At 40.9% G+C, this 18815-nt stretch overlaps 1 protein-coding gene across 1 annotated transcript in view; it reads right to left on the reverse strand.

Annotated features, from left to right (window-relative positions):
* GRIN2A (glutamate ionotropic receptor NMDA type subunit 2A) overlaps positions 1 to 18815 on the reverse strand; it is a 157603-nt gene that overhangs the window by 27411 nt on the left and 111377 nt on the right. Inside the window, exons 6-11 of the mRNA XM_066197714.1 lie at positions 17907 to 18112; positions 15948 to 16116; positions 15676 to 15829; positions 11049 to 11174; positions 8248 to 8477; positions 2287 to 2447 (exon numbers count right to left, since the gene is read on the reverse strand). Coding sequence (XP_066053811.1) covers positions 2287 to 2447; positions 8248 to 8477; positions 11049 to 11174; positions 15676 to 15829; positions 15948 to 16116; positions 17907 to 18112 — 1046 coding nt within the window. The remainder of the gene's footprint in view (positions 1 to 2286; positions 2448 to 8247; positions 8478 to 11048; positions 11175 to 15675; positions 15830 to 15947; positions 16117 to 17906; positions 18113 to 18815) is intronic.

Raw genomic sequence — 18815 nt, forward strand, 5'->3', positions numbered from 1 at the left:
AGGGATAACACAGTTCATATTTATTTTAACTTGCAGCAGCAATTATCAACCAGACTCTCTGCAAGTTCTTCTAGGTCTACAGACTATGACTAAAATTATCAGATAGTTCATTTTCAGAAAGCTGTGCAGAAGTTGCAACCCTTACCATGCACAAGGAAAGTTGCTTTTTGTATCCCCAAGGACGAGAATGAAAAAAAAAAAAAAGATAAAAGTACAGGACTAGTTTTGGAAAGAGACAAAGATGAAAAGAGACAAATTATCTGTAATAAGGTGAACAGAACACAAACACCGAGGAGGAAAAATAGAAATTATATATTTGTTTGGAAGCAGAAGCAGTTTGAGGAAGAAGAGATGAGTCATCCTCAAAAGAGCCATAGAAACATAGACTCCAGATGTACTAAATATCATGGAATCCAGTGAATCAGGGAGGGAAGGAAGTTAAAGATGTCTCAAAAATGAAAGGGCAAATTTTACATGAAAGAGAGAAAGAATTTGGTCAGTGAAATCGTGAGGGGGAGAGAAAGAAGATACAGTTCTGTATGCTGAAGAAGAGAAAATTTGGCAGAAAAAATGAAAATTTGTTTTTGAAGAATATGAGTCGGAAAGCAGCTGACACCCTGCTGAACAATCCTTCTGCAGGGGCCACCAGACAAAATCCCAAGGAGCACAGCTGGAGGCAGCAGTTACTTGTACTGACCCAGAAGTTTATTTGTACCATCTGCTACAGAAATACCAGTCAAGGGGAGCAAGGCAGACACCTGGGGACGTCCACACAGAGAAATCACTTAGAACAGGAAAGAAACTTCAGCAGGGGAAAAGGAACCTGTCAAAAATGAATAGATGATGCTGTCAAAAGGAGCAAAGCTTTTGAGGAGGACCATCAGCTGGCCCAGGAGCAGCCAGCTTGAGATTTAGTGAGCATCCTGAACCACCCCGGAGTCAGGTTGGCCCCCCCGTTTTCACACTCAAGTGTCTGACAGTGGCCCGATTTTCAAGCCAACAGCAGCTTTTCAGGGCTTTCAGGAGCACAAATGGTTGGTGAAAAGTACAGGCAGTATGCATCCCCTAAATAAACCGTCCATCCAACAGAACAAGTCCTACAAATGGCTGAAATCAGGACATCTCCTCCTTGAGAAATTCCCAGCAGGAACGGTAGGATCCAGCTGTCTGTCTCTAACGCATAGCTCAGCCGTCACCCAGGAAATGGAACTTGCGCAGGCTCCGAGCAGGAGCTGCAGTTTGGGAGCCCCTGGGCAAGGCTGATCTCACACAGTGCTCCACATCTGTCCTGGGATGGCAAGTGCCAGCTGAGAATGCCTGGGGAAATGAGGGCAGACAGAGTCCAGACAGCAGCAAGGAGACAGAAGAGAAGGAAACAGCTGGGAGAGCAACTTTTTAAAGAAGGGAATCTTCACTCTAAGGAAAGATTTTGGGATTTCAAAGTGTTTTGCTTAAGTAATACACTCCCACACAGGTTTGGCAAAAGGGGAGTAAAAATTAAAAGGATAAGCAGTTCCCCAGAAAGGATCAAAAGTAACAGGGTATTTTAGTATAGAAAGAAACGTGTCCTGCGCTCCCATAAATAACAGCAGGGGAGACGTTCCTTGTACCAGCCCCTAGAGTATATACACTGAAACCCACTACAGCAACTTCTCACTTCAAAACGAAACCTAAAAAGCCTATATTGAGAAATTATCATTATTACTGTATTATTAATAAATGTAATCATGATGCTATCAAGCCCAAATGTTTAGAGGTAGCAGATTTCTGTCACCCAGATGAATAATTACATGAGCAATGAGTCACTCTCATACTTTTGGAGGATTAAGAATGCAAATCTGTATCTTTGTTCAACCAGGCAGGTTGGGCTACTTCAGAGAGAAAAAGGATGGATGGCAGTCGAGTCTAAATCTCAGATCTTAAGACAGAAGGACAATAATATTTACCAGAATATTTACCAAGGTTGTCAGAAGCAGGATAAGGCAGCACTGCAAAGATAACAAGAGACTGTACTGTCTTCAAATTTAAGAAACATTAATTCTGAACTTTGAACGTACTTCTCATAGGACATTGAAGCTACCATGTAATTTTAAAACAACCAAAGAAATCACAATCATTCATTTTCCTTTTTGATAACTGTACAGTGCAGTTGGGGAAAAAAAAAAGCAGCATGTACTACACAGCAGTCTGACATGAGTCTGTTCAGTATCACAGTAAGTACAGATCAATAATTCCCTGCTTCTGAAAAGTTTACAGCATTCTTTAAAAACCATGGGAAAAACTCACCCAGTTTTCAAGCTGACCAAGGCATCTTCGACTCCCTTCTGGTTAAACTTGGTCATGTAAAGGTGCATATCAGGGTAGTTGTTCCGGATATTCCTCTCAGTGCTTCCATTTGGGACCGTTCCAAACCGAAAAGGAGGAGAATAATCATGTGGCCTTTGAAACTGGAGATAAAGGGGATAAGCAAAGTGTTTCAGGCATCCAAAATGTGAAGAAGGGCAATTTCAGGTTGAAAAAGACAGAATTTGTGTTAAGTTGCCTCAAATTCCTTCTAGGCAAACGCTGGGGGTTAATTCAGGTCTATAATACCAGAAACTATCTTCACACTAACTGAACATAATCTACTTCCAGATTAAAACCAGCTCCACTCTGCCACTCAAATGTGACTCTGTCCCATGCTTTGCACTACGGCAGAAACTGGAGCAGATCCTCATCTGCCAACATCTCCCTGGAGAGCCCAAGCACTCCGGTAAACTGCAACCACAGGAAAAGAGGATTTTGCTGACAGTCAGTTCACCCTTCGATCTCAGCTGGGACATTGTGATGGGAAAGGGACCGTCCACAGTACTCGACATGGAGCCCAATGCCCCAGCCCTGGAGGGTGCCAGGAATTGCAGGAAGCTGTGCCAGGGACAGGCAAGGTGAGGGAGTTTCCTTCCACCCCGGACTGGAGGGGAATCACAGCTCCTGCAGCTTCCACAGGGGCTCAGCAACTGCACAGCTTGATGAGAGAAGGGCTTCTGGAGCTCTCACACCTATGATCCTAGTCCCTGCTCCTCCTACCATTCACAACTGCCAACCGTCTCCCTGAGGGCACATAGGCTTATTCCACAATTTTGCTCTCTCTGTCACTATTGCATCAGCACAGACGAAGCAGCCGGGGGTATCTGCAAAGGAATGGCAATAGCTCAGGGCACATTCACACTTGGCAATCCTTCAAATAATCTCACACAAACTTTTTGCTAACAGACCTGGAAATTTTATATGCACCTTTTCAACATCTGCCTTTAAAACCCAAGGGGCAATCTAAGATTAAAATGTCTCTTAAAGAAACAAATGGAAAAGGTCACCCCGATTAGGGGAACTACTGGCTAATGAGGAAATTGAATTGAGCATTGATAAAAGCAGTCACCCGTAAATTCCACAGTAAAATGCACTCTGTTTTTATTGTTGAAGTTAGAAGAGCAATCTATATATCCTGTGCTGCAAGAGACGCCTAATATTTATACAGCTGCTGATTCCTTTGGGGCTCCCTACGAAATATTTCTCTTTTTAACAGTTGGTCTCAGGGCATCAAGAATTCCCAAGACCCAGTGCCAATTTGCAAAGAGAACATAAATGGGTTTATACAAAAACTGGGAATATTTTCAATTCCATCAAACCTTGACTGTGAAATTACTGCTGCAGCACCATTTTCTTGTTACAGAACTACAATTAAATGCTTCATTTTAATTAAGCATATTTTGACAAAGCATAAAGGAATGAACTCTATTTTTCTCTATTTGTTTAGCTAACAGATGTCTTACTTTCCTCATTTTCCCTTTTCAGCTTTACTGTTTAAATTATAACTTTGCTACTACTTTTACACATAGTAATTGACCCATGTACCAAAATTACACTGTACACTACTCATGATTCGTAGTCTATATTTGCTACCTCCCTTTCTGAGTTTATTATGCAGCACTGAAACAAACCCTGCTTTTAAATATATGTCCAGAGATTCTACTGATATAAATGTAGCTTGCTATCAACTTTATTTAAATCGAGAGATAATGTATCTCTGATGTATTGAGATGGCTTCACGTATCTCCTAAATCTGCCAGTCAATAGAACTAGAAAAAAATTATTAAACAAACACTGTCAGTTCAGGACCTGTAAGGCTTGCTGCTCCTTATATTGCTGGAAATTTATGGAAATTCAGCTGTGCTGAGCATTCTGCAAGCTCAGTTCCCAGTATGGCAGAGTAACTGGGGGATGGCAGGGGAACTGGGGAAACAGGGACGTTATGGTGGAGTATTCTGGTATTTTCAAAATGGATTTTGGTTTTAAATAGTCTCACTTTTCAAGAACATTCATATGAATCTAGGATGTTGGGAGGCATTTCCTCTCATAGGAATAGTTGAAAGAATTAACGCATCTGTTCAAATTGAACAGTCGTGGAAGACAAAAATATTTCTGCAGAAGAGAAGGATGGATAAAAAGCCCAAGTTCATTCAAAAGTCACAGAGTTAAAAAGCAGATTAATAGTTCCAAACCCCATCCACAGACTGGAATTTCTTGGCACCAACCAACAAATTTTATCACTCACAAAGGGATTATTTTTTGAAACCATCATCTGCTACTACTGCCTGCTCACAGGCCACTTGTAAAGAAGAAAGAGGTTTCAATCTTTTTACTAACACTGCACTCATATCTGAGGTGAATAAAGTTTTCATCAATAATATTGAACTTATATTCCATGAACTGCCACCTCTGGAGAATACAGACTGTCACTGTCTGTGACTGCAGCAAAGATCTACGTGGCAGACAAGAGAAAAGAAAAGAAAAAAAAAAAAGATCAAGGCTCTCCATGCATTCATTTTCCCTGAAGTCCCATGATGAGAAACAAAGTACATCGCGTTTGCTAGGAAATAATTTTCTTCCTTGACATTTCATGGAATGGTAATCTTTTAAATCATGGACAAAATTCTTGAACTTTGTTTGAGTCCCAGCGGAGAGATCTACTGTTATTCTAAAGAGTGACCAATTCGTTCTTGTCTCCCCCTGCTCTGCCACCCAACAGAACTCTGCTCTGCCACCCGACAGAACCGCAGCACATGGCAACACAACTCCAGTCCTCTGCTTTTATCTTTTTCTACATGCCTGAATAAAACTGGCAATTTCATTCAGCCAGCAAAGTGATCATTCAGAAACATTACATACTGATTTACCTGAAAGATTTACTTGCTTGCCTGAAAAGGCTGGTGTTGAGAGCAGCTGTTTGCGATTGTTCTGGAGTTTTTAAGGAACTGTGGGAAACATCACTAAAATAGTAGAAAACAGTAAATAATCTGCTGCTGATAGCAGAAATTACAACTCGTTTGGAGTGACAGAAGAACACTGATACTTGAACTGACGCTGTTTTACACCACAACGACACAGACTCTGAGATTCAGCAGGCTGAAAATGACTCCTTTATTTTCGGGATGTGTCTCCTTTTTTCACACAGACCAATTTGATTGGTGAAACAAAGGCAAAACCTCTTCACTCACATTGGTCAGACCAGAGGGACATCAAGAAGAAGTCCCTGCTAGGAAAAGGAATGAGTAACAAAGTCACAGTTACAAAAACATTTCTCCTGTTCACAGAAAATTCGCAGGGAAAAGAATATCAGAAAACCAAAGCATGGAACCAGGGCAGCATTTGAACCCTCTCCTTCCCTCTTTTACCAGATGGGGACCTGGCATTCTGACCTGCGATCCTACAAAGATACAGCCGTCACTCACTCCAAGACTGTTCCTCTGAGCATCGGCTACTGCAGTGCAGGGATAAAAAATGCAGGGACGAAGCTGTGCCTGCGCACCCCCAGGAAGCCCAGGAAGGGTTTGACACTGGGCAGCGCTGAGAGGGGCTGGGCTCAGAGGCTCTCCCTCCGCGCCCACCCTCGCTGCCTTCGCCTCTGCTGCTCTGCTGCCACACAGGCACAGCCCGGGCACTGCACAGCTTGTGCCATCCCCGGGCACAGGAACAGAAAGCCAGGGCTGCCAGAACACTGGGAATCTTGCAAAAACAAGGAGCCTGTAAGTTAAGCATCATTAAGGTTTCCTGTTAAGGCTGAAGAGAAGCTCCTGGACCACGTGTACGTGAGGCAATTCTGATCTGTGGCACATCAACCCTCTGCAAGACAGCTCTGCCCATGGCTACCTACTCTCCTCTAGCAATTCTTTTCCTCTTTCATTGCATGAAACAGGCACAAATGGTCTCAAATTTCAGTCTTTGCTGGGTACTTTGGACTCATTTTCTGTACCTTTTCATGAAGATGAAGCTTTTGAGCATCTATTACCTACACAAGAATGTCAAAATATAATTTTCTTCTCATTTGCTGAATCATTTGAGTTGATGAACACCCACCCCTCCCAACTCCAGCACATGCTGTGCCATGTATTTCTGGGTGACACTCTGCTGACGTGGCATTCACAAATTCATTAGCAACACTGCAAGGGATCCTCGTCCCTATAAAGAGGTCTTAAAGCACCGAGGGGTAAGTAACACATCATCACATCAGCAAATCTGGTGAACCAGCTGATAAGAGTGCAACATTCTTCCTGACCGGGACAGCACTGAATGCTGAGGGTCAGGGATGGCTGCTCAGAGAGGGCTTTTTCCTGATTTTTCCAGCACATGGGGATGCCTCAGTATGACTAACTGGAAACACTTTATTGCACTGGCAGTACAGCATTCACAGAAGAGCTTGATTCTTCAGGTGCGGCAGTGGGAGAAGTGGGAGAGAAGAATAACAAACTGATTTACCAGCCCAGAAGTGGGGGGTTGGGTTTTTATTTTTTTTTTTATTTTTTTTTTATTTTTTTTTAGGTTCCCATAAATTATCCCAAATTGTTTGATTTTTTTTAAATCCAAGAAACCACAGGATTGTGGAGGAGGTAAAACCTATGTATGACAAGAAGAATGTTCTGAAACAGCTCATTGCTCTTCTGGATTTCTAACTTCTTTCATTTAATCAGAAAAGGCATGGCTTCCCTGACTTATCTCTATGTGCTTCAAGCAAAGTTTGAAGAGCCGAAAAATAGAAACAAAGGTGGCAGATCAAATAAATGATCAGCAGACCACACAGGAACAGATGGTATTTTCTGATTCAAGTATAATTTCTATTTTTATTTTGCTTTTTGTGGAAATGAAATCCCACTTAGCAGTCAGAATGGAAAAAATGACAAAACTAAGGAAGTTCTTAGCCAAAAGCCACAGACCAGGAGCTGACATTTCCAGCCCCGTGGCAGAGAGGCAGTGAGGAGGGGAAGGTGAGGGAGCATGGTCAGACCTGAGCCCACTGCTGTGCCAGGTGCAAGGCAAACCCTGCCAAAACCCAGAAGATGCTCTGCTCCTTCTCACCATCAGGAGACAGACGTTTCTCAAATCTCCTTTCTTTTATCCCCAAGACAGAATGCCATTTATCTGTCTCTTCTAAGAACGTTATCTTAAAATAGAGGGGTATTTAACAATTTTTATGCTCTTTCAAAGGTTGTGTGACAACACAATTTAATGAAAACAAAACTATTACCATTTTTTGTTTCTTTTTATCTTTCCCCTAGCCGTGCTTCCTTTGATATACCAGGCAATCAATCAAAGGCTGGTCATAAAAAGCAGTTAAAACAAAAAAACAGACGAGGCTGAGATGTTGCCTTTTTGGTTTGTTTTTGGCAACAATTTCCTTTATTTTCTGTCCTTTGAGAAAACCTTTTGTGAAGCTGTCCCCTGGGCTATACTGTATTTAAATATTTCTTCTTAATGTCAATATTTTGTTTCATTTTCAAACAACTGGGCACAGACTCTACAAAAGTATGTTGTGCATATCCATCACAATGATTTTGCAAATGGGCTTTTTTTCTATTAATGTATTACTAATATCCCTGGGCTTTTCTCTATTAATATATTACTAATATCACACCAAATTTTTTGAGCTTTTTATATTGGTGAGGCATTCTTTTTAACCAAACACTAATTGATTTCTGTCATAAAATAAAGGTAATTTTCAGTTAATGCATCTACTTTTGAATAGGCAACTCAGACGTTTTGAAGACACACTGACATTTTCATGCTTTGGTTCTTAGGTTTGTTGGTGAAGTTCGCACTTGCCCTCAGAAGGAAACCGTCCAGTTTCAGTTCATTATCTTGCTCAGAGTTTTTATCACGAAGTACAAATTTGTAGAGGGATTATGGAGAACGGACGTTTTTGAGCTGAATACCCACCTTTTTATCGCTCAACCCAGTCACTTGGTCGACAAACTCCTCTTGAATCATAAAGGCAGCTAAGTTAGCAGTGTAACTGGCCAGGAAGATGACAGCAAAGAAGGCCCAGACTGACACCATGATTTTACTCGTCGTCCCCTTGGGGTTTTGCACAGGCACAGAGTTGTTGAAGACCAAGCCCCACAGCAACCACACTGCCTTTCCAATGGTGAAGGATGGCCCGTGGGGATCTGCAATTGCAAAGAGCAGTTGGTTCAGCTGCAGTGAAATTAAACCTTGCCAATATACCATGAAGGGACAACCCATTCGTCCCAGAGACACGGTTAGAAAATATTTCAGTATTTATTCACTGCACTCCCAATATAATCACAGGATTTACCTCCATTTACCTCCACTGCAATGACAACAACTTCCACATTGTTAAAACATAATTCAGCACGTTTCTACATAGCATATGGTTCAAAAGTCTTAAGATGAAAATGGAAAGCATAGGTTTGGAGGAGAAGCAGGCTGGTATGTCTCCTGCAGGAAGAAATGTGCCACAGCGCTGCCCTGTCAGTCTTCTCTGCCAGCAGACATGAGAAATGGAAAGCTGGAGGTTTAAGTCTTAATGATCCAATTCTAGTACTTTTCTTACCCACATTATTTTTATCATTTCCAGTCATCCAACATTATGCTTTTTGAACATTATGTAAGCATTTTTAAGATCAAAGTGTGTGAATGTGTCACCTACTTTTAAGCACCTTTGTACTCAGAGCATGAATCAGAAAGACAGAACAAAGGAGCTACCTGTATAGACACGGAATTTAGAGCAAGCCAGGCTCTGGCTGCCTCACATGTTCAGAGTCAGTTCTGTGGCTCCAAATGTGTTGACATTACAGGTAAAATTCTGTCCCAGCTAAGCCGCTCTGTAATTTTTGTTATTTCTATTTCCAGTCCTCTTTTCATTCATCCCAAAGCTGGAAGCGGCCAGCAGGCTGCCCCCAGGCTCACAGGGGGCAGCAATGGATTAGCAATGTCACCGTCCACTCCCAAGGCCTCATTTGTGAGACTCAAGGGCAGTTTTTCTCACCCAGCTCTAGGTAAGTACCATGCAATCACACACTGCTCATCAGCCAGACTCCCTGTACCCTCAGTGGAGAGAAGCGGGCCTCCCCTGACTGTGACTCATTTGGCCTACTTATAATTATCCCTTTTTCAGTTCAACTGCAATTTAGTCAATAAGCTCTGATGCAGAAATCTGTAACTTTACCTCCTTCCCTGCCCTGTCTCTTTATCCAAGGGGATGCACATTACAAATATAGATTTAGATACTCATTTAACTACAATTTATTTTAATAATAATTCAATGATTCTTACAATAATAAAACCCTAAGTGGGTATACTCAGTGCATATTCTCATTTCAGTAGAAATACTCTCTATTGCAGTGCAAATATTTCACAATGCAGTCAAGCTCTACATCTTAGATTACGCTCCCATTCTGCAGCAGCACTAGGAAAATAGAGTGCAGTAAAATAAACACAATGGAGCTGACTTTTGGTTTATGAAACTACCTTCTAGACACATTAAGGACTGAGCTGATGCAGGGATAATGTGTTTTTCTGAGCTACAGTGCTACAGAAATTATATGCCAGGGGAGCAATCTAAAATTCTGTTTTTGCCACTGGAGATTGTATTCCCACTGAGCTTCATCCTGTAAAAAATGCCCAGGGAAATGAGAGAAGATATATAATTCTTTTTAAAACAAAATATTCCAGGTTTGAAATTAATGGCAGCTGGATTTGTGGCAAGTCTTTAGAGCTACGTTGGGATGGTCTAGGGCCATAACATGTCTTTGCACCTGTAAGTACACTAAATAATCAATCCAGGCACATGAGGTGGCACAGAGAAGAACAGCCAAGGCCCTGGATCCTCAGTGTCTATATTCACCTTTGATTTCCCCTCTCTTAACACAGTGTTTATTTCAGACAGAGGTTACACATTTACCACCTTATTAAAATGATAACATCATCTGAACATTACAATGATCCACTTTTCCAGGGAACAAGCCAGCCATTGTCTAGAAGAAATCATTTGCTTTTAACAGTGCCCAGAACTGCGTTCACCAAGCTGGAAGATCTCTTGCTACGAAACAAGGCAAGAACGATTTAGAAATTTTAAAAAAGGCTGCACTCTCAAAAGTCATTTAAGAAATGGGAGGATGAGGGCATCATGACACATGGAATCCTCACTCTTGAGCCAAAGTGCAACTTTCACTGAGAAAGAGTTAATACAGAGCTTGTCTGTTTGGAAAATGAAGTTTCCATAACCAAGGAAGGAGCAATGCCATTCTGCCAGGGGCCTCATTTCAAGGCTAAGAGTTCATCTGACTTTTGACAGGGACTATACAAAACTATGAACAATGTAACTGTTATTTTTCACACTGTCCAGGAGACCACAGGATTTTAGGTAACCTTCTCTGAACAGGTCGTGAATTTGTAGTAGTCAGGAGCAGAACATATTTCACTGCTTTTTGAAGCTGACACATTACAACTGATGGTGTGTAGTAACCAAACATTGTCTGAATAAAACTCTGATACCACCTACCCTGCTCTCTGTCTTTATTCCACTGAGTTGGAATTATAAACATGAGCATATAAGCCTTCAAGAAATCATACTTAAAGTGAAGGACACAAACAGTTTCATAGGTAATTTCACTGGTTTATTCCTATGTTATGTTTACTTGAAAAGATGGAGAGCCAGGGATGGGAAATATATGACTTTTTAATAGACATGGAGTTGAGTAAAATGCAAATCTTACCTCTCCCTTGTGCTAAGTTCCTGTTGTATCCTACAGGACTAAAGTACTCAAATATAAAGACAGCCATGGCGGACACGATGAGAAGCATCACAAACATCATCACCCAGACAGAAGCACTAAAAGGCTCTGCAGCAAAACAGACAGGAGAAACAGAAACACAGTTCATTAAACCAGTCACAGCACAGGAATTCTAATGTCCTCGCCTAGGCAAGCCCAGCAGCTTCCTCTACATTCGCTTTTTCCAACAAAAATACCTGCAAATAACTAAGCAATACATAATGCACTGCTGTTAGTATACGTAGACAAAACCCATTAAGTCAAAAGCTTAAGTGTAAGCTGCAATTAAAAACAAAAGGCTGCACACTTTTCTTTGACACTGAGTGGCACATAACTGCTTTGACTCGCGGCTCATTCAGCCCACAATCAGGTTGCTGTGTCTATTCATCCTGTATTATATAAATTTATCAACAGAATGGTCCAGCCACTATGACTGTGTTTCTGCAAAGCTAAAGCAATTAACCATATGTTAAATACATTTGGTAATTCAGGGAAGTAGACTTCTCTCTTGTTTTCTACCCAACAAAAAGTGTTAGAGGAGAAAAGATAAATACTTGCATTCAAACTAAATGCTTTTGTTTCAGGATCCTTTTCTCTCTGTTTTAACTTTCATCTACCTGCAGTGAAGCTGATATTTTTATCAATTGCAAACACATCCTTTTGAATGTCTCATTCTCATCTGGGAGCAAATTACTGAAATCAAAAGGGTTTATGGAAAATTGGATGTCAGTTTGAAAGAGAGAAGAACCATGATTAAGTAAAAGAAGTAGGTTGGAGCATAAAACTAAAAGCAGTTTCAAATACCAGACTGAGCACCAACTTTTGGAAAGAACTCGGTATCGATATCAAATATCATCTTTCCCAACCACAGTTTCAGGAGTTTCCTGTAATTGCAGGAGTCCCTGTGGCAGCTGCCTTGGTACAAGGATATCTCTAAGATTACCATGGCACAGTAATCTCTCTTTATCAGGCCAATTTATTTGGGGCACTTTACATCATAACTTGTGCAAATAAAACATGTGTAAGCATGCTCTGAAGTGTGAGAAAAATCTAGCATACTATTCCTAATTAGGATAGACTCAAGACACACTTGAAATTACTGAAAATTAAGTGTATTCAAATGCTTTGTCTGTATCTGAAAGCCCAAGAAATTCTTCTCTCGTAGCTTATTCATTGAATTTAAGATTAGAATCACTGAAACTTCTTTCCTCATTGCAGGAAATGACAGTGACTGAGCTGAGGTGTGCTGAGCCCAACAGCCCAACCTGAGCCCTGCCCAAGTTCAGACGACCACCCAGAATAGAATTAAATTCAATAACTTGTGCCCAAGCACAGAAGACTCGTGAGATCTTTTGTCTTTGCTGTGATTTCTTCAGAAATCTTGAACTTAGACAAGACCAAATAACAAATAGCCCCAAACTGGTGATTTTGGATGGCTAACTAAAAAGGCAAAGCAGGGACATTATAAACCAAACCAAACTTTCCCCTTGCAAAGGAGCAGTATTTTTTCAATTAATTATTTTATTTTTAAGACAGGGTATGAAGTTCTTTCAAGTACTATAATTATTTGTTTGGGAGAGAATGGTAAGTTAGGAAAAGAACAGGATTTGTAGAAGGCAGAGAAAGATCTATGTAGCTGCACACAGGGAAGTGGCATTATACAGCCAAAGACAGCCTAAAAAATATTTTCTGAATTCAGTTAGTGACTGGATTAGATTGGAATTCATGTAGAACTACCATAAAATTTTGACAGCATTCTCACAGAAGGAAGCAAGGCTGATAAAACCCTTATCAAAGGCAACAGTATAGAAACAGCAATGGTAATTTGTCAAAATCTAAAGAAGGCAAAGGGCAAAACAAGCCAATGTACAAAAGTGAGCTATAAACAAGAGTTTAAGCAGAATTCTCTTTAATAATTTAAGGAGCCTGGTAATGAGGTGGAGAATTAATAGAAGCAATAGGAAAACAAAAAGCTATTTGGAATAGCAAGCAGTAAGATTGAACAAGTGCAAAATCAACTGAATAATAAAGTCGATCTTCCTGTCACACCAGAGATCCAATTACACATTCAGCACTGTGCTTTGATTCTCTAAGGATAGAGGGGGAACTTCCCTCAGGCAAGCAGCAGGTTTTAAAGGAATTTTCAGTAAAGCTATAATATAGCAGAAAAAAACCTAATATATGACTTGTATATTTCAAATGACTGACAACAGAGAGTATCAAGCAAGGAAAAAGATGTCTTAGTGTCCCACCTCCCACCAACAAAACCAGTATTTAAGGAATACATTAAATAAAGAGGGGCATAAATTTGCTATTCCGTCAATGCCTCCAGAAAAGAAAACTGACCTCACCGATGAACCTTCCCTCTGAAAAATACAGAAATGGAGATTTAAGGTTTCCCTTTTTTCGTTTGGTTGTTTAAATGAAGTTGAACCAAAACTCCACAGAATCATTAAAGAAAAGTATTTGTAGATCTAGTACATATGATTTCTAGTACCATGTGAAAAATATTTTAACATGGATAAAATTCTCATTTGAAGGAGACACATCAGAATGAGAACACGGCAGATAACGAGGAAGAGGCTGTCACAGCCCATCAGTTACTCAGATCTACTGGACACAACAACTGACTGGAAAAATCTAGTCACACAAAATCCTGTACTCGTCCACATTCATAGAAATAATTCACAAACCCAGATATTTCAGGAACAGTAATCAAACCCTGATCCTTAAAAATTATATCGTATTTGACAGATTTTTTAAAAATCTTCTAAAAGACTTACGTAAGATGACTCCATTCTCAGACATTCACTTAATTGAAACAAAATCAGTCTGTGAATATATTCAGTTATCTGCCTGATAGTATTTTGCAAGGCAAAACATTTTACTACTACGCACACCTCATCAAAATACACAGTCAATTCCAGCAAACTGGCAGCTTCATCTATGCCTGAAAAGAACAGAGCACACTTCTGAGAGTATGGACTTGATTTATTGGTGCAGTAAATCAGATTTCTTCAAAAGCAGAGCTATTTTAGAGAGCTTTATGAGAAGGGGTTATTTTTGTTTCTTCTGAGTTATATACACATCCAACTAAACCAATAACATTAAACGCATTTTAGAAATCTAATAACTCTGTTGCTTGTGGAAAATGCAAAAGCAGCTTCTCTTTTGATGGCGGCTGTAAACAGGTTTTGAAGAGATAAGTAAAAAATCAACTGCATTTGCACTTTAGAAAACACCCCAATTCTTATTTCCAATGGTCATTTCAGCATGCTGCAACTGCAATCTAAAAAATTAACTTTACAACTCAATGACTCAAAGAAATAAAAAGATACTCTCTGAGTATTTTCATTACAAGTACAGTTTCTAGCAATTTCACTTTAAAGTCTTTCATTCATATCAAACATCAACCAAATCTACTTAGGTATCACCACATTTGGGAAATTATTTGGTTACTCACTGTGTCATATTTACTTGCATCATCCCTGTAATGTGCTTTTATGGAACAGATACGAGAAATAAGCTCTGTGGCTAAATGATGACTCTTGTGTAAGAAAATTCAATTATTTGCCTGCTTCTATCTGATACTACACCACTAATCTGCTCCTCAATGTCCGTGAGCAACTTCAGGGGGAGTGAAGAACTTCCACTTGCCAATTTAGAACTGGCCTCACTGCTGACCCAATGGGCTTGAACATTCCAAATTGCGCCCTAAGATATCTGGAATATGCTGATCTTTTAGTTTTCCACTAAATCGTTTTAGTGTCACTATTCCAGTACAAGATATCTTTTAAAAACAGTGGGCCCAAATACGTTTTGAAGAATGTAACAGCACACTGGGCACTTTTGAACAACCTCACGGCTCATTCTCTTTCCAGCTTCAGGTAAACTCAGGTCAAATACTAAAAGAAACTATAAATACTAAAAGAGGAGAGGGAAATAACGAAAGGAAAAATGCACAACTGAAACAAGAAGCATGCAAGGAAAGAAGCCCAGACTCTTTATTTCTTTAGATCCCACCTCCTCCCTGCCCAGCCTTCCATTTCTTTGCTGTATCTCCACTGCTCAACTGGGAAAACACTCAGCTCTCCAGGGCAGTAGTGTGGTGTTTAGATGCCAGAGGTAGCTGATACCAAACCAGCTTGAAATTAAAACTCAAGATAGGGAAGCTGCTCTTCAACTCTACAATGGGTTTTTCAACTATTTTGTGAATATTAAAAGTATATTTAACAAATTATGATGGGCTAAAGGCTAAACAAGCGTAAGTTAATTTGTAAGGAAGAAGGGTTGAGGATGTTAATTTTTCCTAACTGAAGGTTTTAGGGCATTCTTTTCCATACTGAAATCACTGTCATTGGTTTTCACTTTCAGCATCCAAAACCAACAGCACTGTGTCCGTGTGTTAACAACCTTGTTAATCAGCACGTCAACACAGCACAAACTCCTTAATGTAAAACTCAAAACTTGACAGAAACGTGTTTATGTGCTACATGTCTTGACACACAATTAAATCTACCAAACCCTACAGAAATGCAGTTAGGTTATCTGAAGGGGTTGGAGCTCGTACCTAGAAAAGCAGATGGTGAAACTGTGCCGTTGCTCCGTGACACCATGACACTGATCCCGGTCTCCACAAACGGCACCGAAAAGTCAACGACCTCCGAGCGCTCCTCATTGATGGTGAGAGAGCCCACAGCCATCACTGCCCGGTGATACACCACCTGATCACAGGGAGAACACCCCACAAATCAGCACACAACGCCTCCTCCCTCCAGGACAGCTCGACCACACATCGCCGAGCTCTTCCTTAGGAGCTCTTTCGCCTAAAAGAGAACTTACTTCACCAATCATTCCATTCCACACGTTATTGACTTTCTTGCCATGCTTCCCATTCGTCACCAAGTACAGGTCATATGTGAACTTGACAGTTTTAGACAGCTTCTTCAAGATATCGATGCAGAATCCTTTGCAGCACTTCTTTACGTTAGTTCCCTCATTAGTTTTGTTGCTGTCAACAGAGAAGACACACACAAATATTCCCGCTGGGAAAAACAGAGGCAACACAACAGCAAGATACAGCACACTGTGAAACAACGTTTTGCCACTCTTGTGAGTGACCACGCTTTTCTGAATCGAGGGGAAAAACCACACAGGATGCTTTTATAGCTGAATGGTGTCTTCAGCTCCTGCTAATCGTAACACAGAGATAACGTTACCTCACATGACATCCTTCTACTCCAGGATCCAGCCTCACGCACTGCACTGCTCCATCAAGACATACAGCCTGCTCTTACTAATCTCTCTCTTAGGATTAGATTAAATTTTTATTACTTTTACTCTCAAGACATCAGACTACATGTCATTTGGTAAGTAAAGAACATGTAAGCTGTAAAAAGGGACAGCAGTTCACCGTGCTGGAAATGGATGCATCTTCTCAAAGTGCACCATTCCCTGCACTTGGAGAAGGTGAACTTCAGGCTGCCTCTAAGTGCACGGATGCAAGTTTTCTCTTCACCTTTTTTTCCTGAAATGTTCGTTTTGTGACCTCTAGAACCTTTCAGTATAAGCATCTTCAGAAGGCAAGGCAATATCTTGCAGCCTTTGGAAGAATTCAAAATGAAAACAAAACTGGTTTAGAAATTAACTAAGTAGCGTTATGCAAAAAAAATAAAATTTCTCTGACTTCAGGAAGCATGTGCACAACCATTTAGCAGCCTCTGGAAATCTTCAGAAACATGCACCATATTCCCTCACACCTGCCCAGTAAAAATACAGTTATATTCAGTTCATAAATACACAGATTTCATGGAGCAGGTGAAACATGACTGACAAATGCGGAAACTCTCCCACTGATTTCTGATGACTGTTCCAAAGTTATGGAGCACTGAAAGAAGGGGACTTTTCTCTTGATGACAAGTCACGGTGGTATCTTATGCTGGAGTAGGTTATTCCATACCAAATTTCAGCACAAACTTACATTTTCATTAGGAAACATTTCCAAGTTTTCACAGACTAATGAAAGCAGGCGTATCTCAACATAACTGGAAACAATTCAAAGAGGACTCATTAAAACAGTCCCACTTTGGAACACGATCTTCTTCCATGTGACTGAAAGAGGCTGATTCGCATTGACTTTGAATTTACTATAAACTTACTACCTTGTTAATAACTCAATGTGACTTACACGTGTATAACCAGAAACTCCCAACTCTTTAAAAAGGAGGATGTGCAAAGAGCATACCGTGTGGGAAAGGGAAAAAGAAAGAGGAAGGAAAATAAGGAATGCAAAGACATGGGGAGGGAGGGAAGGGAGGGAGGGAGGGAGGGAGGGAGGGAGGGAGGGAGGGAGGGAGGGAGGGAGGGAGGGAGGGAGGGAGGGAGGGAGGGAGGGAAGGAAGGAAGGAAGGAAGGAAGGAAGGAAGGAAGGAAGGAAGGAAGGAAGGAAGGAAGGAAGGAAGGAAGGAAGGAAGGAAGGAAGGAAGGAAGGAAGGAAGGAAGGAAGGAAGGAAGGAAGGAAGGAAGGAAGGAAGGAAGGAAGGAAGGAAGGAAGGAAGGAAGGAAGGAAGGAAGGAAGGAAGGAAGGAAGGAAGGAAGGAAGGAAGGAAGGAAGGAAGGAAGGAAGGAAGGAAGGAAGGAAGGAAGGAAGGAAGGAAGGAAGGAAGGAAGGAAGGAAGGAAGGAAGGAAGGAAGGAAGGAAGGAAGGAAGGAAGGAAGGAAGGAAGGAAGGAATCAGTGAGAAAACATAGGACCGTATTTTGCAGCCAGGAAAAGAGAAGGGAATGCTGTGTATTTACTCACTTAAGCTTGACAAATTTCCGGCACGGCACGGTGTTTTTTTGGCAGCTTTCCATGAGAGGATCCACGTCCTCCACAATGACAAAGGGAGCCTCCTCCAGGGTGACAATGCTCAGGTGGTTGTCGTCGGGGTCGCTGTCGGCGAAGGAGCTGTACCTCGGCCACACTGAGTACTTCAGGCTCAGGGAGTTGTTCTCCCACTTCCCCACCTGAAAGGCCAAGAGCCAGAGGCTGCTGAGAGCTGCTTGCTGGTGTTTGACAAAGGGAAGCCAGTGTTAAATGGGCTGGGACACGGGGACAGGGAATTACACGGCCAGGACAGCTGGTTTGGGGTTTTGTTGTTAAAATTACTTTAAAATTTAGTAGTAATTGCGTGAAATGAGAAAATGCACAGTGGTAAAGACAAATAAGGTAACATTATTTCAGCAGGCAACTGTTTTATACAGACTGGATATCATCAGTTAACAAGACATATATCACCTGGCGTTACGTGCATTGAAATTTGACATTCAGCCAATTCTACTTTCAATTCTATTCTATTCATCCTATTTGAGCCAGAACAGCAACCAGATACTCTACTTGTAATCAGGACCCATTTGAAGTAATAAAAATTATTAAAAAAAAAAAAATCAAGCAACCAACCAGACCCCGCAAACCCCAAACAAAAACCCCAATAATGCACACTCACATCTACACAACTGACGATAACCGAAGTACCATAATGTCCGTACCTTCCCAAAGAGAAGACTCCTCTGTACTTATACATTGAAAAGCCACTGTAAAAGCCTTTACCCAGGCTTCCACTGGAGCCAGACCAAACCATGTATTTAGTAAGAGTTTCCATTAGAAATAGTTCTCATTAGAAATAACTATTTTATCCTGCCAACTGTTGGGTACGTTTAAGAAGGCAAA

This window comes from Chamaea fasciata, unplaced genomic scaffold, assembly GCF_029207755.1.
Source record: "Chamaea fasciata isolate MVZ Bird 193981 ecotype frontalis unplaced genomic scaffold, bChaFas1.0.hap1 SCAF_16, whole genome shotgun sequence".
In the NCBI taxonomy this organism is placed as follows: Eukaryota; Metazoa; Chordata; class Aves; order Passeriformes; family Sylviidae; genus Chamaea; species Chamaea fasciata.